We start from the raw sequence: 21,662 nt of genomic DNA, 5'->3' as shown, positions 1-21,662 counted from the left end.
GACATTCTCATTAAATCAACATTCCAAAATGGGAAAGGGCTTACTCTTGGCTGGAGGTAAAAGCAGGCAGAAATATGGAGTTGCCATGGAGACTACTAGACTGTCATCTTGCTCCTCTTGGCATCTGTTGCTAGCTTTTGTTAAACAATCTTTTCCATTAAGTTTTAAAACATAAAACATACAGCCACTCAAATACGCATAAAATCATAAAGCTAACCTAACCAAAAAAAAACCCCTCCAAAATACAAACCTCCTTAATTAAACTGAAATAATAATGATAATAAGAAGCTACCCCATATCTACTAATATCTATATCTATTAATATTAACATAAAATCAATATAAACTCAAATTAACATAAATTAAAATTGATGTCCCACTTCCCAAGCCTAAAAATATCAGCATCTTAACTCATTTTTATCCCTCACTTCTAACCTAAAAATGTAAATAAAATACTTCAAGGCTTAAAATCCTCCTTTGGCCCGTTACAAACGGGCCTTTAAGTATGGACTCAGTCCGTACTAGGGTTAAAAAGGGGCGTCACTTCTGGACGCCCCTAACACTAGTACGGACTGAGTCTGTACAAAATGGCGGCCTCCCTTCCACATGGGGTCCGTCATGACGACGTCATGACTGCGCCACCTCTATACGGGGCGGTGCGGACGTGATGTCATCGCTCCGTGCCAGGGCGCTTAGTGTGCCCTTTGCGCGGAGCAGGAAGGAGCTCCATTTCAGAGCTCCTTCCTGGTTTGTGTCTCTGAGCGCAGTCTTCAGACGGCTGCGCCAGCGACGCAAAGGAGAAAGGAGCCAAGTGGCCCCTTTCTCCTCCTCCCTGCCGCCGCGGGGTGTCCTTGGGGCTTGAAGCCCCAAGGACACCCCTTTCCAGGCTGTGGGGAAGGGGCCCTTTGCCGCTTCCTCGCAGCCCGGAAAGAGGCGGATCGGGGCCTCAGCGGCTGCCGTTCTGGCCACTGAGGCCCCGATCCTGCAGGGAAAGGCGTGCCTGCAGGCCGCCCCAAAGGGGCGGTCTGTAACGCGCCTTTGTTTCTTCTCCATAAGTCAAAAATATGTCTTAATATCTTAAAAATTGTAAAACAGTTCTTCTTTAACCAGTATCACCAATTTGTCCATCTCAGCCAAGTCCAGTACTTAAACAATTGTTGATAGCTTTTTAACACAGGTCATAAACTCTTTGAAAAAGAAAGCCAGGACTCAGAACCTCTGCTACACACACAAAGCCAACAAGGGAAAACCAGAATATTTAAAAGGCTTTGACTTGGAGCCAAACCTAGAGAGCAAGACCAGCAACAGCAGAAAACACCTCTGGATACCTCTGCCTTTGCCTTACCACTGAATGTTTACTACATGTGATGTCATGGATTTGCATTTGAGAATGTCTGATTTATTGATTGTATATTACAGCATAAGGTAAGAAGCAGTTGAAAGCAGAGAGAGAATGGAAAGTTGGAATGAATGGTTATTTGTGGAATAATTGAAGAAATTTGTGTAAGGCTGGTGAATGATGGTAGTCCAGTCTGAGAGGAGTGCAGTTAGGTAAGGGTTTTTGAGTTAGACTAGGTTTGGAGTGAGAGAAGTGTGGTTTGGTGAGTTTTTTAGTATGATTGGTCTGAGTTAACTTGAGAAGAGTGAGAGAGAATGAGTGGTGTTTTAAGTGTAAGAAAGAGAGAGTTAAGGAGCTGGGTATATTTAACCTGGGGAAGATAAGGTTAGGAGGTGGCACGATAACCCTGTTTAAATATTTGAAGGGATGCCATATTGAGAATGGAGCAAGCTTGTTTCTGCTGCTTCAAAGAATAGGACCTGGAGCAATGGATTCAAACTACAGGAAAAGAGATTCTATCTCAACATTAGGAGGACCTTCTGACAGTAAGAGTTATTCGACAGTGAAATATGCTACGTCGGAGTGTGATGGAACTTTTTTCTTTGCAGGTATTTAAACAGAGGCTGGGTGGCCATCTGAGTTCTTTGATTGTGTGTTCCTGCATGGCAGGGGGGTTGGATTAGATGGCCTTTATGGTCTCTTCCAACTCTATGACTCTATGAAACATTTAATCTACTTTGATATGGTTAACTTCTGTAAGTAAAGATTTAGTTTTGTTTTTACATACTTTTGGCCTCCAGAAACACTATCTATCTGGGAGCTTGGATTCAGAGATAAGGTGTCTGTGGTGGCAGCAATTACTATAGAGAAGTGGTGTCCATTGAGGACAGATGCATAAATCCTCATAGGTACCTTGAGGGTATTTAGATAGTCTATATACACTTGGTGTCACACAGGTGACACAGGAAGAAGTCCTTACACTGTGGCAGTGGTGAGGATCAGGAAAAGCCCTCCCTTTTTGTAATTGCAGTGAGCACTGTGGAAGTTGTCACATTTGGTGGCTCAAAGGGTAGAAACCCTACACTGGCCATATTGGTGAGATTGCCTGAGCGGAACCCGCACAGCTGGTGGCACTGGTGGGATTGCCTGAGTGGAAAACACCACAGTTGGTGGGATACATATTTGAAAATCTGCACACTTTCCTCCACCAAAGATGTTCAAAATGGAAGACAGGATTCCACTCCCTCTGTCTGTCTGTCGCTCACTTACACTTTCATCCTCAAAATCGTCTTAGGGAAAATTAGGCTGAGATGCAGCAACTGGCCCAAGATTGCCAAATAGCTGTTGCTGCTGAACAAGGATTTGAAGATGAGTCTTCCATTTGTAGTCAGTCACATTAACTACTGCACCACAATGCCTCCTCACATTTTTAAGAATGGAGCAGGCCTATGAAGTCTTGTGAACTGCAGCATCTCTCAAGACATTAAACTCTAAATAGGACCCCACAGAAATTTGTTACACTGAAGACTGTTAGCATGAAAAACTGGCCCAAACACTTTATTCAAAGTAAGATTTTTTAAAAATGTATTTTCAATACTATGGATCACATACATGGAGTTATATTGTGCTGCTGATGTGAAAATCAAAAACATAAAACAGGGAAAAGTGAATCTGAGCTGAAAACAGTCTTGAGACATTGGCAAAGTTTCAGTCACAGAGGCTGAAATGACCCAGAAAGTATTATGTAATGCTCCAGTCAATCAGGCCAAAGCAGTAAGATTTAAGGGATTTTTCCTCTGCTGGCTGGTTTGCTGGTGCCTCTGGAATCAAAAAACCCATTTGTTGCTTTTATGGGGCCTAAGCAATATATTTCACATCCGTCTGGAGACAGGGAGGTTAGTAAACCCCCAAGAGAGAAGTACTAACTTAAATCTGGATCTGACCTATCACTGTAATTAACAACTCCCCTACAGAAGATTAATTTTGTTGAAAATTACTTCCATCAGGCTTTCAATACTTTTTCCCTCTATGATGACTAGAAATTTACTCTATTTGAAAATATAGTTAAAATACTAAGGAGATTAAGTTGTTTGTCTGGTTGCTACCTTTTAATGGAATACTTGCAATCCAGTATCAAGTAGATAAAATTGGGGAGAGACAGGGCAGTGGGATCCTGCATCTTGTTTAAAGGAAAATTGCCAAGTTTGCCAGGATTCTCCTTTTTACAAGCAATAATTATTTTCAGGGCAGCCCATAGGCCACTTCATTCTGACTCTAAGTTAAACCAAAAATGTGTTATATTATCAAAAACAAAGCTGTTGAAACACCTAAAATAGTGACATTGAGCAGGTTTATAGATTTCCAAAGGAAATCTGTTGTAACCTCCTCCTTACTTGGACATCATTGCTTTTCTTCTCAGTGTTTGCCACAGCTCTAGAATACTCCTTGCTAATGGTGAAATCCTCCCAATCTTGGTGTAGCGTATCTGCTTTTAACATTGTCCAGAAGCCACTCACAGTGTCTTCTAGTGATTCTCTGCCTCACTTCACTTCCAATTACCCATCATTGAACAGCCAGCTGTTTCTATCCCCCAGAGACTGCAGCTGCCACTTCCCCTAAGTGTTGTGTCCCAGCCCATAAATACCTCAGACAGTTATTTTAAGGCAGGGTGAGGTCTAGTAATATAGATCAGATGAAGATAATTTATTAATTTTGTATATTTGTAGGCAAAACACTTGTGGTTGCTCATGAGGAAGAACAGGAAGGTAGCCTTAAGGATCTTGAATTTCCCAGAAACTGTCTACACTGGCTAAAAAATTCAGTTTCACCTCACACTTTCCTGGTCTGTTACTTACCTGTTACCACACTTACTCAAAATATACCAGTTCAAATAACACACATTTCTCATGCCTAAATTCAGATCTATCCATTTTGACAGATGTTTGGTTATACCACAGATTATTGCAATATAATGGTTCTCAGCATTTGGTCCACCAGATGCTTGGGATCTGACTCCCCAGAAGCCCACGCCAGCATGGCCAAGAGTCAAGCTTTCTAGTAGTTGAAATACAAGAAAACGTCTAGAAGATCAAAGATTGAGAATCACCACTCTAGCATATTCTATATCAGGCTGCTATTGCAGAGCCTCTGGAAACTTAAACTGATCTAGTACATGGCAACAACAGTGCTGATAGGTTAACAGGATGTATGATCCTTTTACATCCATTTTTGAAATGGCTGCACTGACTATGATTACCAACACACTTCCAGGTTCAATTCAAAAGTACTGGTCATTGTATCTAAAGATCAAAACAGCATATGGAGTAGGGCAGATCAACTCAGCCAAACAGCAGAATAAATTGCTACTGCTCCTCAACCCCAACCACTGTCACCTGAGACAGCTGTCTCTCACTTTGCCCAATTGCATATTCAGCCATGTGGATGTTTAATTTTTTTACTGGTTTTGTTTTTACCAACCCACAGATTTTATATTCCACAGTCACCAGGAAAAAAGCCACCTTTGCCTTTCTCTGAAACAACAGATGTGCAAATGTGTACATGGTATTATTTCATGGTATTATTTCACACAGAAAACCAAAGTACTGGGACATGGCAGGGGGTTGGACTAGATGGCCCTTGTGGTCTCTTCCAACTCTATGATTCTATGAGGGCTTTGTCAAGTATGGTCATTATACCTTTTTATGCAATTAACAGGTGCTGCTCTAAACAGACAGAAAGGATACTATTATGATGCATACATTCCATGGTGCAATACAATTGACCCTCTCAATTCATAGACTTGGAGTCTGTGGTCTCGATCATTTGCAGATGGCAAGCAAGAAGGCCAAAATGGTGCATGCTCCACTATTCAAATCAATGGGCTTGGATATGTGCGATTTTCCAAATTCACGGGGGGGGGGGGGGGTCCGGATCCCCTGCAAATTGGTAGGGATGACTGTACTTCTATAGGAAAGGGCTCAGATATTTTAATCAGTTTAAAACATTCTCTTCTTTTGACAATTAGTGGTGTGTTCACACTCACATTTTACCACAACTTTGATATGAACTTTGCACTATATGATTCACACTCGACCAGCAAGAGATTGTGGTTAAATTAATCCAGTATGATCCTGCAGTTGTTAATTGCTGTATACTAAAATGCTTGAAAGAAACAGCAATAAGATTTAAGCCAAACTTAGAAATCCTATGAAATACCTCCTTCCTGCTTAAGAGCCTACCTTTTGCAGGAAGGGAGGCAAAGTCAAGAACTCTCTTTTCCTACTCACAAGATGTGGATTCAATGAAGAACTACTTGTAAAGCTGTCACAATGGAACTAGTAAAGAAAGTGATGAAGCAAGGTTGCCTTCTCCTGGGGAACAAGGAGTTTTGAATACAATTGTAAACACTTGTAAGAAAAAATCCCAAAACACTTCACGGAAAAAATAGTCAGCCACAAGATTTTTAATATCTCTGACAATTTTTGTGAGAAAGAAAAACATGTTTTCACAGAAAACAAAGACAAACATTCTGCACAAAATATACTGTTTTCTATGTGGGGAAAGGGTTTGGTAGGAAAAAAACAAGGACTTTTTTGTTTTTGTTTTGCATAGGAAAAGTCCCAAAGCACAAAAAAAATTGTGCAAAAACTACTGTAATCTCAGCAGGGATGCAACTTGCAAAATTGTATGTTCTTTTATCTAAGTGCTTTTATTTAAGCATTTTAAGTGGCTGAGAGGGACAGAGGAAGACTTGGGCATTCCTCCACTCCCTTTTCCATCACTTTTGACAAGTCTTCAGTTAATATAGACATAGAACAGTGACATATCCTAGGTCCATAGGTTCCATTCCTTTTCAATTTGTGAATGTTATACAGCAAAGAACCCTTCTGTGCCTATATTGAAGGAAGTGGCTCTGTTTTCATTACTCACGCTAAGCATATTCCAGTGTGCAGTTACAAATCTGCCCAGCAGAGTAATACCATATCATCTGGCCAACAGGTGTGGGGGGGGGGCAGCTTTCCCACTCCTCCCATCGCCCTCAGAAAAGTTACCTGGACTACAACTACACGGTAATTCTAGACTGGGATTTCAGGGAGTTGTAGTCCAAGTAAGTAACTTACCCAGGTTTTACCCTTTCCTCACCTACCTGATTCATTTGTGGAGTTCATATTGCCCTTCAATGAACAATCAGCAAGGAAAAGGCAGCTGTTTGCAGAGCTAGGACTACAGCAGCGTTCACATAAGGATTAAGGGGTTGACAGTGAAGATGGTCAAATGCCGTCCTGCCAACACTGATGGAACATCCCTTATGGCAAAGGGGCAAAGTTCTTCTACGGAATCCTAAAAGGAAGGAGAAGAACAATATGTCAGTACCAGAACTGCTAACAAGAGAATGTGGCTGACCATGATAGATTGTAAAAGGACAGAACTGTGAAGAGCTTAGAGAATCAGTCTGCTAGAAAATGACACAATTCTGTCTCAATCAGCTTCAAGGATGGACAAAGATTGAATAGGGAATTGGAGTTGCTCCACCAGCAGCAGCTGCTGTCATTGTTCTCTTCACACTTTTCTTCCACCTTTGACATGGGAACCACACTACTAGACAGGACCCATATCACACTACAGTTGTCCTAGAAAACACATGCAACTAATATTTTGACCATATACTTCATGTGTGTCACCCATCCTGGAGCTTACTATCTGCTTTACATAGGTTTCAGCTCTGTACCACTGTAGATTCATTAACTTAGACCAAACCTTAGGACAGGGTTTGCATGTGCAACGTGTCTAGGAGCTCATTTTCTGCCCTTGAGACCCTCTGGGGGTCACAGAGACTGCCACAACACAAACAAAAAATGGAAATGGTGTGAAATCCACTTCTGGTTTTGAGAAACAGACTGGTTTTTAGTGCTGGCAGCAACCAATTTAAAAAGTGAACTGTCCTACCTGGAGACTTCCAGTAGATGCAATTTTTCATGTTTCTTTTGAATCAGAAAACAGATAGTTGGGACTGAAGGCCATAAAAACAGCCTGAAAGTCTGCACCTTTGCAGGGCTGCACTTTGCCATACAAATACAGGGCATACAATTCCAATTACATTCAGAACGAATAACTAGAGTGACCCACACTGCACATTTCAAGTCAGCCTTCTCACCTATAGCATACTATCTAGTCAAGGAATTATGATAAAATATTTACCCACTTTACAAGATTGGGGAACATCAAGATCAGTCCTAGGGAGAAAAAGCAAATCCAGAGCAGAAGAGGCAGAAAGCACCATTACTATTAATCTCGTTTTGCACAGTACAACACTAGTGTGAGGAACATTTCAGCTACAACATGTTTTGGGCTACAACTCCCTGAAACCCCAGATAACATAGGTAATGATAAAGCACAGTGGGAGCTGCAGTCCACAACTTTCACTTTTGATAAATACACAGACAGAAAGAATTTACATGGTCAGCTACCTTCTTTCATGCTTGAATGACAGAGACAAGAAATGAATGAGCTTGCAAAGTAATCTAATAATGAGAGTAGGCCTTAACTCCCATGAGGGCTGTCTGAAACAACAACTACTTGCAGTTTATAGGAACTATGCCTACACATAGTGAGCCTATGTGTCTGTTTCTCATGCAGTATCTGAGCTGACTGTCAAGACATTTCAATTAAAGTATGCTACATCCAGCCACCATTTCATATCTCAGGTTCAAATAAAAGCTCGACTGCTGCACCAGTCTACAGAGGACAGGAAAACTGAGAGATCACATAACTTTACTTAAAAGTCTTTCCTTTGATCTGGACAGAGATGAGAGGACTGCCTTGAGCAGACTCTACACCAGGAAGGGACAACCTTTTTTTCCTCCCCAGAGCCATACCAACATATAGTGGGCAGGGTTATGTGTTAATTCTTATCAATGTGGACATCTTCTCACCAGACATGCAAAGCACAGCTCAATTCTATGCATTCAGCAGTAAGCCCAAGTGCAATAGCTTCCTTGGCTAGAAACCAGAATTCAGTTCCTCACAACAATTTCCTGGGCTTTAAATAAACTCTTCTCTTTTGTTTTTGGTCAGTGAGATCAATGATCAGAGGTAACAGTGGAAGAGGTTTTCAGGCTGGATGGGGATCCCTTGCAGAGCAGAAGTATCCCATTATTGCTCTACTCCTCCTGGTTTTTAGAAGGCATATAAAACACCAATTGTTGTTGTTGTTGTGTGCCTTCAAGTTGTTTCCAACTTATGGCAATGCTAAAGTGAACCTATCATGGGATATTCTTCTGAGGGGGTTTGCCACTGCCATCCTCTGAGGTTGAGAGAATGTGGCTTGACTAAAGTCACCCAGTGAGTTTACATGGCTGAGAGGGAATCAAACCCTGGTCTCCAGAGTAATAGTTCAACACTCAAAACATTACACCATGCTGGCTCTCTTATAAAACATCAGTAACACTGCCTAGTAGGATGCACATGCTTAGCTGGCAGTGAAAAGAAAAGTACAGTATTTGCTCATTTCACTTATACTACTGCCCATATGTTGTATAACCCCTTACAGACTATTCCAAAAGCTATTAAGACTGCACCAGGGAGACAATTTGTTTCCCATTCCATCCAGTTTCTTCCTCACTAATGGAGTTCAGGTTCTGTGCATCTGCAGCTGTCATTTCTCACCTTAAGCAAAATTATTTCTCAAATTCCTTCAGCAGTTTCCAGTTCTGGGTGTCTCTCTATGTAGGGTCTGAAGTAAGACAGGAAAATCTGGAGCAAATCAGCTTACAAGAAACAAAATGGGAAGTGTTCAAAGCATGATCCAGGATGACAAAGTGGTTATCCAAAAAGGTAGCTTGCAAAGGTGTTAAGTAATATAGTAAGATTTAACATGGGGAGGAAAAATCTAAATAAATGAAAGATATGAAAGAAAGCCAAAGCTTATCAATAATGAGAACAGTAATATTAGTAGTAGTTGTAATGCAAGTTACATGAGGAGGCCCGAGAAGAAATATAAACAATTGTTTAACATTCTAATCAATATATCAGTATTGTTTGATCTGTTGCTATAAACCAAAACTGGGTACAAGCTAATGAGATAGCAGTGAAGAAAATGTATCAAGCAGATAATTAAAGAAGCAGGACTGGATTAAAGAAGGCAAGTTAGGAAAGTTAGGGATATATAGTCTGGCATTAGCATATGATATTGAAAGAATAGATAAAATCACCTTGTAACAAAAAGAAATCTAGAAATCAAACCTTGAAGAATGATAAGTAAAGAAGGAAGGATGAAGTCTAGTCTAGCTGTCCCTGAAAGTAAAGGTTAAATCAAGGCTGTAGGAATTCTAGGCTAGGAGGAAGAAACCTAGCAGTGTTCAAGATTAACCTTCTCTTCAGTACAGTTCAAGGAACATCTTCCCACAGAAAAATAATCAATAATATGGAACCCATGTCTACAGTTTAGATGAGGATATACCATTCCAATATGAACTAGAACTGCGGAAATGCCATCTTCAGTGCCAAATGTTCAAGCAGCAACTTAACAGTGAGATGCCCTGATCTCTACTTCACCACTCAGGGGGATGATGGTACCTTTGAATATTTAAGGAAGCTCTTAAACTGGCAGAAGAGCAAAAGTAAAAAACAACAACCATGCTCAAAGGGAATACAAACAAGAAGAAATGTAAGGCATTGTTGTTGTGTGCCTTCAAGTCATTTCCGACTTATGGCCACCCTAATTTGAACCTATCATAGGGTTCTCTTGGCATATTTCTGGGGGGGGGGGGTGCTATTGTCATCCTCTGAGGCTGAGAGAGTGTGATGTGCTCAAGGTCACCCAGTGGGTTTCCATGACCAAACCAGCATTCAAATCTTGGTCTCCCAGTGTCGTAGTCCAAAACTGAAATTGTTACACCACACTGTTAAATATATTATTATCTCCTTTATGGATGCAGGAAGGGTAACTGGAAACAGAGGGTGGACTATGTTTTACCCCAGAATATAAAAAGCAATGTGTTTTCAGCATTGCATCTTAAGCAGATAAGTCTTTTACAAATGCAGCCTTACCTCTACATGTCACCACTACTTTTTACAGGTTGTGGTTCTGATAAAAGTAGCAGAGACTGCTTGCATTTTGTTCAGACAGAAAAGAAAGGAAGTGTGTACTTTTGTGGATATGCCATGGGCTACAAAGTCACTGCTTGCATGCAAAGTCCTTGACAAGCTAAAGGAAAGCCTAGGTTCATCGTGAAGGATCCATAGACTGACACTTTCCTCCAATGACTGGGTAACTGTAAATGAGACCTGCTGAAGGAAAGCTTGGTTGCACACTGAATTTGGGGCTCAGAACCTGAAGAACTTCACATCATGCCAACTATGCAGAAAATCCAAAGCAACTCAGCACTTTCCATATTCCATGTATACACAACAGTACAGAGACATTTTATAAATAATAACATGAATGATATAACATCAGAAGGAGCCATTCATATCTCTTGATGTTCAAAATCTCTACGCTAAAGTAGATATCACACATATGCTGGTAGACTAAAGTCACACCCTTGGCAACAGATCCATGTTTGGGAATCTAGGGCAGATATATTCAAAGTGATGTATCTACTTATCCCTTCCACTAAATGCTATTTTTCCACTAAGGACCTTTAACTGTGTTTGAGCCAGATATAAACATGCTGGAAATCCCTGTTGGATAAAAAGCCAGAGGCTAAGAAGAAGACTGCAAACAGAAATGGCAGATAGGTGCATTGTTAAGTATCATCTTTCTTCCCTTCTCTACTGTAAAACAGCCTATCACCATGATGGTCTACACACTTTTTCAATGGCAACCTAGATTTCAAACACTTCATGGATAACAGAATGGCTGAACCACTTCTTCCAAACATTTACTCTTCTTTCCAAAGCACAGAAGAGAGCAAAGGTTAACAGGAGAGCACATCTTTAACTACAAAGCATTACATGTTCAATAACTGGATGCCTTCAGTTAAATTTACACTGTGAAAATTATTCACTAGCAGTTAATGGGAACAATTGGAGACCTTAGAAAGTTGCTACTGATGAGAGTAGACATACAAATAGTTTGATCAGGTATAAAGCAGATTTTTCTGCTCCACAAAAGTTTTCACTAGGGAAAGGAAAAGCAGTGAACTACTATTACAAGTGTTCACATGTAATACTGAAAGGTTTTCTCTTCTCTAACATCCATCTGCAGAAAAGAGCTGGGGAAAGTACAACAGTAGTTTCCTATGCTGAGGGATTTAGAACAGAAGTGAGCAACATATGGTCTCCTATCATTCCTCATAACTGGCTATGCTAGGTAGCAATGCTGAGACCTACAAACTATAAACACCTGGAAGACCATGTATCTCTGACTGACATTCCTTCTGGCTTACATTACTTCTGGTAACGGCAGTGAACATTTGTATCTCACTTGTCTCTTTGGTTTATTTAAAGAGTTAGGAGGTCCAAATCTAATTTCAGATCCCCCCTCATTGAAAACAGAAAAATTGTATTTTCAGCTGTTATGATCCTCATCCAATTTAATCAAAGTCCAAAAGACACTGAAGAAATAATCCAGTTTGAGACCATTTTAACTGCTCTGGCACAATGCTAGGGAATTCTGGAAACTGTAGTTTTGTGAGACATTTTGCCTTTTCTGTCAGAGAACTCTGATGCTACAGCAAACTACAATTCCCAGGATTCTCTAGCACTAAGCCAGGGCCATTAAAGTGGTGTCAAACTGGATTATTTCTGCAATGTGTTTTACTGGCAACTTTTAACAACATGTATAAGCCCTAGCACTGATGTAGTGCCAGCATTTTTTGTGTGTGAGAGACAAGACTATTATCGATTACGGTACCACTATAATCAACTGCTAAAATGTAATTGTATTTAATTATTACATTTTAACAGCATCAATATTAACTAGTTTCAAAAATCTTTCCACATGTCCATTTCACTGAAGTGTACTTAAAAAAACAGAGGCCAAAGGACCATACATGCACCCACCCATGACCATCAAGTCTATTGACCTGACAAGCACAGCAAAAGTTCTCATGATTGTACTGCTTGATTTTTCAGGTTGTCAGAATGCAGCAAGATGAACCACCACGGTTCCAGATGATACTGTGAGCCGCCTTGGGTCCCTCTGGGGAGAAAGGCAGGATATAAATGAAATAAATAAATAAATACTGTCCAATTTCAGTCCTATGTCAAAGGCATGATTCAGCTGCCTCTAATAAGAGGCAGGGTCTTACCACTGAACAAACACCAAGGACAGATCAAACCTGAAGATCTCCTACAAGTGAACCAATTGGTTAACAAGCAGCATGGAAGTTAAAATGATGATGGGGAAGAGCAATATGTCATTCTTGCTGCCAATCCACATCAAGCAAAACATCAGTGCTCAAATGGTACATCCCTTCTAAAGAACCAGTAACACTTCACATAACCTTCATGCTCAGCTCAGCTAATAAATGTATCTTGACTTCTTTTGATTTTCCTCTTCATTTAACACAAGGATTCTTAAATACAGCCTTGTCAAATCAAGAACAGCAAGCTTAAACATACGCAGCAAATGACATTCAGCTGTTACAACTCCTTGGATTTAACGTTTCCTTACAATTGATAGCCTTCTATGCAAAAATGTACATTATCCCAAGCATTGAGTGGGATGGGTGGGGGGAAGGAGCATACTTGTTTGAACCTTATTTCCTACCAGCCCCAATCACTATGGCCAATGGCAGAAAACTGTGGGAGTTGTAATTCCAAATATATGGAAGGACAAGGTTCCCTAAACTCAGTATTAAGTAGCTCCCTATTGTTCCTTTAACCTTCTTGTAGTTATTCAGCAGTAAGGCAGAAGAACTCTAGTACACCATATGTTCAGAGGCACTTCATTATTATTTACAAGGTTCAAGGCAGAGCTCTCAATCTACCAAAAACATATTTCTGTAAATATAGGAGAACTACCCTTCTCCGGGATTTAGGTCTTAAGACAGCATTTCTAATTTGCCGTTTGGCCAAAACTAAAGAGGCTTTGTAAGTGAGGGAGGAAAACTTAACTAGGAATTTGTATATCCACGCACACCATTAAAGCAAGAGTACCTGATACTGAATTCTGGGCTACAGGGTTTGGGCCATTCTCCATATAGGTTCTGCAATGCAAACGGATCAACATTTCTTTTAGGGAACAGGACAATTGAAGATAAGGTTTTAATGAGGAGCTAGATGCCCTTGTCCACTTTTATATCCTAGGAACCCCTGAAATAATTTTCAGGTCTCAGAGAACCCTGCATAAAAATTATTGTATCTATAATTCAAAAAAGGTTTGTTTGTTTTTTCTTTCCCAATCATGGTCTCTCGCATAACCCCTAGAGACCTTTTGCAAAACGCTGGGCTAGGGTAAAAAGACTGCTAGATCACAGAAATGGAAAAAAACAAAGGACCATCTAGTATAAGTCTTAAAATCCTTCACACATTATTATCTCAGTAATCCTGTTCAAAAGCTTTGTAACAGCCAGTATTGTATTCTCTCCATTACAGATGGCCAGTGTTGGGGGGAGGGATTAAGGTTAAAAAATAGTTACTTGCCTAGAGCGTTCATGGTGAACCTTCCCAGCTCAAAGGCTACACAAAAAGCAGAGCAGGTTACATACATAAATTTTATTTCTGTTTTGCATCAGGGCACACTCATCTAATCCAGACCCTGTGTGCTACAAACAGAGCAAACAGGTTCACCAAATCACAGTGTCCATACAGCAAGGACACAAGCAAATGTGGCACAAGCAAATGGTAAGCCAGGTACTAGAGGAGGTTACAAAAAAGACCTGCAACTCATAAAGATCCCTCAGCAGTTAGGCCTGGGTGAAAAGCTTATCTTGGATGCCAGTGTATACTGTATATACTTAACTGCAAGTCAACCTCATGTATAAATCAAGAGCAGTTTTGGGATCAAAATTAGGGATTTTGATATGACCTGTGGATAAAATTTAGGGTTATGTAACAAAGAATCTAAAGAGGAAGCAAAGGAAAATAATGCCCAAGGGCCTACAAAAATCCATCAGGCATAACTGTTTATGCTCATACTAAAGGATGGATGGATGAGAGTGTGCTTCCAGTCCAGATTACATTCTTGCCTTTCACCAGGAGATAGTTATTTTGACTCAGGTTGTTTGAGTCAATTTTTTAACTAAAATTCCTAGACTTACACATGAGTATATGCAGTAATTCACCACGAAAACAGAATTCCAAGTGAAGCAGTCCAAATGTAAAAGCATTCTGCAAAATTAAAACAAGCCTCCAACCTCCCTCTGTCACATTACACAAACAATTTATGCTTGTCAGCCAGTCTCCAAACAAATACCTGAAAGAACAACATGGGATAAGGCCAAACAGGCATATTCAGCTTGAGGAATTAAGTCCATCCTGGTCCTTCTCAAAGTTAACTCTCCCATATCTCTCACTAACTGACCCTCTTACACACTCACACACATAGCACTCCAAACACATTTTTTCTTTAATAAGTGTTACAAATTAGCAAAGTATAATGCAGGGAGGAAAAAACAACTATCAGCCAAGCAAGGACATTAACTACTTACAGAATGCAAAAAAAAAAAAAAAAGAATACGCAAGTAATCTTCAGAACATGAACATTTTTAAATCAGACAGATCTGAAAATCATGTGACTGAAGGCTGCAAATATTACTTTTGAAAGGTTAGGGAAGCATGTTTCCTAGGACTATCATAATGCACTGGCATCAAAGTCATTTCAAGTTGCTTTTCAGTTACCCCAGCTGAACACCCCTGCTCATGTAGTAGGGAAGGGGTGAAAAATAAATAATTTATCTTGGCACCTTAAATTAGCTACAAGTGCATTTTTGTACTATAAACAGATGCAAGCCTCAGATGCCTTGAGCACCATCAAACTCCTCTTCTGCTTTGGGTGACTGCTCTCTTCACAGTGCTGCTTTGCACCTAATAAGGGAGTGTGATGCTGATGTCCGCACATTATCTCAGTTCCATTTAGGAATTAGGAAGACTTTCTGGGAACTAGGTTCTGTGGGTTTTTTAAATTATTTACCCATGTATCATATCATCATCATGCTTTTTTCCTACTCTAAGACTCAAGTTGACTTGGAACAGTTAAAAGAAATACAGCTAAAAATACACTAAATGCAAAAGTTAAAAATAACATTACATTATCCACAAAACTGAAACGGGTAAAAAAGCATAGCTATTAAAAACAACAAGATACAGATAGACAATGCAGCACAACTCTGGAGACTGAGAACTCAGTCTCCAAATGCCTGCCAAAATTTTATTTGTATTTTTGTCTTAACCTGCCTGAAGGAAAGATCACAAGAAGGATGCCAGTCTAACCTCTCTTGGAAGTTAGTTCCAGAGCCTGGGAGCAGCCACTGAGAAGGCCCTCTCCCATGTTCCCACCAGATATACATATTAAGGTGGTTGGACAGAGAGAAGGGTCATCCCAAAAGATTTCAAAATATGGGTAAGCTCATACAGGAGAATATGGCCCTTTAGATAACCTGGATCAGAGCTGAGACTACTTGACTTGAGACTTAACTTGAAAGTATCTTGCAAGGACTTGAGAATTGAAGACAGAGACCTGACTTGAGATTTAACTTGACTTGAGACTTAACTTGAAGGTATCTTGCAAGGTCTTGACAGTAGAGGCTCGATACTTGACTTGAAACTTAACTTGAAAGTACAGTGGGACTTTGTTATCCACTGGGATTTGGTTCCAGGATCCCCTGTGAATAACAAAATCTGTGGATGCTCGAGTCCCATTAAATACAATGGCAGAGCAAAATGGTGTCCCTTATATAAAATGGAAAATCAAGGTTTGCTATCAGGAATTCAAACTTTTTACAAATATTTTCAAGCCGTAGATGCTTGAATCTGTGGATAAAAAATCCGTGTATAAGGAGGACTGACTGCATCTTACAAAGACTTGAGACCTGAAGGTTCGAGACCTGAAGACATAAGACTTGACTTGAAGATTTCTTGCAAGGACTTCAGACTTGAAAGTTGAGACTTGAGACTTAACTTGAAGGTATCTTGCAAGGACTTGAGACTTGAAGGTAGAGACTTGAAATTACTTAACTTCAGATTTAACTTGAAAATAGCTTGCAAGGACTTGAGACTTGAAGGTTTGAGACCTAAAGACATGAGACTTGATTTGAAGGTATCTTGCAAGAACCTGAGACTTGAAGGTTGAGACTCGAGACTTGATTTGAAGGTATCTTGCAAAGACTTGAGACTACTTGAGTTCAAACTTAACTTGAAAGTAGCTTGCAAGGACTTGAGACTTGAAAGTAGGCGTGTTTTGATGTATTCTAAGCTATGTTTTAATGCTATTATTTTGTTTTACATAGATTGTAAACCTTAGGCAGGTTTTTTTTATTAATGGTATTTTGTATATTCAGCATGTACAGCGCTGTGCAAACTTACAGTGCTTTATAAATAACTTTAATAAAAATAATAATTAATAATAATAATAATAATACAGTTGGCCCTCCTTATCCACGGATTTTTTATCCACGGATTCAAGCATCCACAGATTGAGAACATTTTTTTTTAAAAAAATAAATAAATTCCAAATAGTAAACCTTTATTTTCCATTTTATTTAAGGGATACCATTTTGCTATGCTATTATATTTAACGGGGCATCCTGGAACCAAACCCCAGTGGATAACAAGGATGCACTGCTGTAGAGACTTGAGACTACTTGAGTTCAGACTTATCGTATATACTCAACATTGGCCCGTTACAGACTGCCCTCAAGCGGCCGTTCTCCTGCCACCGCCATTCGCTGCGGAGGGAAGCCCCAGCGGCCAGACCGCGAGGCTTCCCGACGCAGCGAAAAAGGAGCGCCTAAATGGCGCTCCTTTTCAAAACGCGGAAGTGGCACCGCGAGGGACGAAGCACACCCTCGCGGCGTCACTTACGCCACGACACGAGATGTCAAAATGGCGGCGCCCATGTGGATGGGTGCTGCCATTAAGGACACGCTCCGCGTGTACTAGGAAGAAGGGCCGTGAGGAAGGTAAGACCCTTCCTAACCCTAATACAGCCCTTCCTAACCCTAGTACGCGCAGAGCGCATACTTTATGGCGGTCTGTAACCCGCCTATAAGTTGACCTCATGCATAAATCGAGGGTAGGTTCTGGGCCAAAATTATGGATTTTGCTATGATACATGGATAAATCAAGGGTAAAACTTAGGTGCACATAACAAAGAATCTAAGAGTTAAAGTACAGTACTTACATTGATAAGCCGGATAAGTCGAATCAGGTTTTTGGGGTCAATTCTTGACTAAAATTTCTAGACTGTATATATGAGTATATACAGTAACTTGAAAGTAAAAAGTCCACCCTCCTTATCCACAGATATTTTTATCCACAGATTCATGCATCCGCGGCTTGAAAATATTCCAAAAAATATAAATTCCAAATAGCAAACCTTGATTTTGCCATTTTATGTAAGGGACATCATTTTGCTGTGCCATTATGTTTAACAGGACTTGAGCATCAACGGATTTTGCTATGCACTGGGGATCCTGGAACCGAACCCCAGCGGATAACAAGATCCCACTGCATCTTATAAAGACTCTAAGATAAGAGACTCAACACCTGACTTGAGTCTTGGGCTAAAAGACTTGAATGCATCCCTCTCAGACACACAAACACACATATATACACTTGTCCCTCTATATTCACTAGGGTTAGGGGCACAAGATCCCTGTGAATATGGAAAAAATGCAAATAACAAAAACACCACGTTTTTACCTGAGAGGACACCTCTCTAGCAACCTCTAGCTCCTCCAGCGCAGCTTTGCCGTCAACGTCCGACAGACACTGACCACAGAACCACACTGGAGGAGCTACAAATGCCTTGTAGAGTATTCTCTCTAGGAATCTATAGGTCTTTCGGTGCAACTTTTAGTTAAAGTTGAACATGGAGGTGCACCAGAGGACCTAGATATTCCCAGATAGAACATATTAATCAAATCCGTGAATAATCAAATCCGCAAAAGTCAAATCTGCAAATATGGAGGGACAAGTGTGCATCCCTTCCACAGACACACACACACACACATATGGACAAGGTGGTTCTCTTTTTAATGACAGATCAAAAGGGAAGGAGGAGCTTATGGAGGAACACTTCAACTCCGCCTTGGTGCCACAGACTTTTGGCACAGGTTGTCCTACCAATGAACCATTAAAATCCTCCACACACACAAATACACACCCCACATACTCACACATTGCCCTTTCCCTCACTTTCACACACACATAACACAACACAACCTTTCCATCCCCAACCACCTCCCTTTCCCCTCAGGTAGTGTTTCTTCAGGGCAAACCTAGTGGCAATGCTTCTCAATCTTGGGGGCCTCCAGATGTTTTGGACTTCCAATTCCCAGAAGTCCCCATTCATTGTTCATTGTTCAGGAGTCCTGGGAGTTGAAGTCTCACAATATAATCTAGAGGACCCAAAGGTGGAGAACCACTGCAGTTAGCAGGGAGGGAGCCTTCAAGGCCCCCCAAGGTTCCTCCCCAACAAACCCCTTCCTTTCCTCAGCTCCACCAACGAAACCCACAAGCCAGGACTCTAGGATCCAAAACACACTGCAGAAATAATATAGTTTGAGACCGCTTTAGCTGCTGTGCTTCGGTGCTAAGGAATCCTGGGAGCTGTAGTGTTTGTGAGACATTGAGCCTCCTCTGTCAGAAAGAGCTCTCTGGTGGTGCCACAATAAGAACTGCAATTCCCAGGATTCCCTACCATTGAGCCAGGGCCAGTTAAAGCAGTCTCAAACTGGATTGTTTCTGCAGTGGGTTTTGGACTTACATTGGAGGAATAATCTGGTTTGGCAGCGCTTTTAACTGCCATGGCTCTATGCTGTGGAATTCTGGGAATGGTAGTTTGTTGTGGTGCCACAATAAAAGCTACACTTCCCGGGATTCCCTAGCATTGCGCCAGGGCAGTTAAAGCGGTCTCAAAGTGGGCTATTTCTGCAGTATATTTGGAACCTAGTACACTGCAGGAATTATCTGGTTCGGTAGCGCTTTTAACTGCTGTGGAATTCTGGGAATGGTAGTCTTTTTATTGTGGCACCACCAGAGCGCTCTTTCTGACAGAGGAGGCTCAATGTCCTACAAACACTACACTTCCCAGGATTCCCTAGCACTGAGGCAGGTCAGCTAATAAAGCAGTCTCAACAACAACAGAAAAGTGGAGTTTTGGACCCTAGCTGCAGGCAGGCGCACAGGGATACCATTCCCAGAATTCCACAGCAGGGAGCCCTGGTGGCAGTTATAAAAGCGCTATCAAACCGGGTTATCCCTGCAATGTGGATGCAGAAGTCGCTTTAACCATGTCTAATCCTTTTACCTGCCAGGGAATGAGAGAAAATGGCGCGTTCCTTTTCCTCCTCCTTCTTCTTCTTCTTCTTCTTCCTCTCCTCCTCCTTCTCTTTCTCCTTCTTCCCTTTCTCCTTCTGCTGCTGTGTTTCTCCCCCTTTGCAGATGTTCCTGCAAGATGGCAAGCTTGCAAAATCAAAGGGCCCAGATGCCTTCCTCCTCCCCACCGCAGAGAAAGGAATGAAGGGGAAGAAAGGGAAGAGGGAAACCTATAAGCAGCCGTCCCTGGCACCAAGGCAGCCCTTCATAACCACAGCCTCCACCTCCTCCTCCTTTTCCTCTTCTCCTCCATCTTTGCAGCTGGCTTGGCTCTCGCTCGCTCTCGCCGCCAAACACTAACAACAACATTCGGTGACGTCATTCGGCGTCACGTGACCAGCCCCCCCTCCTCCCCCGGCTCTATAAATAGCCCTCGCTCCCCCAGCTCCGTTCATAATCATATGTAGATGTTGACCATGAGGGAGGCGAGGCCTAGTCAGGCGGGGCTTGAGTTAAAAGGGACCTTGACACAAAGTACAGTACCACAAAACACACACACACACTGTAGGAATAATATATATATATATATATATATAAAACCCACTTTGAGGCCCTGGCTCACTGCTAGGGAATCCTGGGAACTTTAGTGGGGTGTTTTTTTTATTTATTTTATTATTAGAACACAAATAGAAATAACATAAACAAATAAAAAACCAGAAAAGTCATAATTATAACATTAAAAAAATAAACATGATATATACAAAAAGAGAAACATCACACAAACATATATATTTATTGTGAGATATTGAGCCTTCTCTGTCAGACCACAATAAATTACAGTTCCCAGGATTCTCTAGCACCAAGCCAAGGCAGGCTGCATCCACACTGGCGAAATAATCCAGTTTGGCACCACTTTAACTCTTTCTGGCTCGAGGCTATGGAATTCTGGGAGTTGGAGTTGTTGTCCAACTCCCAGAATTCCATAGCCTTGAGCCAGGGCAGTTAAAGCAGTGCCAAACCGGGTTATTTCTCCAGTGTGGATGCAGCCGCAGTTAAAGCGGCCCCAAACTGGGTTATTTCTGGAGTGTGTTTGGGAACTGAAGCACTTTGTGTTTACGACCACTTTTTTTTTGATTCAGTGAGAACACACACTTTAGAAATAGTCCAATTTGAGACCGCTTTAGTTGCTAGGGAATCCTGGGAATTGTCATTTACTGTTGAACTAATGTTTTCCGCTTTCAGGAAACCTGACCAATCCAATAGCATCCAAACAATGATCCCTTTATTGGATGCCGAAGGATTTCATGACTGGCATCCATAGATTTTTGTGGGTTTTTTGGGCTATGTAGCCATGTTCTAGAAGAGTTTATTCCTGACGTTTCGCCAGCATCTGTGGCTGGCAACTTCTCTGTGTTCTCTGAAGATGACAGCCACAGCTTATGGTACCTTATGGTACCTTCCCCCCTACACACACACACACCTTATTTCTTTACTAAGGGCCAAAACACACTGCGGAAATAATCCAGTATGAGACTGCTTTAACTGCCCTGGCTTAATGCTAGGGAACACTGGGAACACACCCAAGTTGTGCCTTTGGTCTTTGAGAGAAATAACAACTCCATCCAGAATATATTGTGATCCCCATCCAAAATTAGCTTTCCTACTATCTAACAGAACCTCTCTATTGTCTGAACTGGAGACCACTTTATTCACTCACATCCAGTTCTTCTCTGCATCCAGAAATGATTAAGGACTTCCATAACCTCCTGGGCATCAGTTGCAAAAGACAGGTAAAAGACAGGGTAAGGAGACTGCTGGTTCCCAACACCCAAAGTATTTCCCACACAGACTTAATTTGGATTTTAAAAAGTATAGGGAGCATTACTGAGCCCGGTGGAACC

At 41.2% G+C, this 21,662-nt stretch overlaps 1 protein-coding gene across 4 annotated transcripts in view; it reads right to left on the bottom strand.

Moving 5' to 3' along the window:
- HDAC5 (histone deacetylase 5) overlaps positions 1-20,115 on the bottom strand; it is a 131,800-nt gene extending 111,685 nt beyond the window's left edge. For 2 of the 4 annotated variants that reach the window (XM_089531630.1, XM_089531635.1), the window contains exons 1-2: positions 19,754-20,115; positions 6,485-6,678 (exon numbers count right to left, since the gene is read on the bottom strand). In XM_089531630.1, coding sequence (XP_089387756.1) covers positions 6,485-6,506 — 22 coding nt within the window. In that variant the 5' untranslated portion in view covers positions 6,507-6,678; positions 19,754-20,115. Of the gene's footprint in view, positions 1-6,484; positions 6,679-9,003; positions 9,022-19,753 lie in introns of those variants that run through there. The other 2 variants (XM_089531631.1, XM_089531632.1) reach the window with 2 other exon arrangements.
- Positions 20,116-21,662: the final 1,547 nt, after the last annotated feature.

This window comes from Sceloporus occidentalis, unplaced genomic scaffold (assembly GCF_023333645.1).
Source record: "Sceloporus occidentalis isolate IW3139 unplaced genomic scaffold, rSceOcc1.0.p SCAF_7, whole genome shotgun sequence".
Taxonomy (NCBI): domain Eukaryota; kingdom Metazoa; phylum Chordata; class Lepidosauria; order Squamata; family Phrynosomatidae; genus Sceloporus; species Sceloporus occidentalis.
This window is presented reverse-complemented; position numbering and strand designations above follow the sequence as displayed.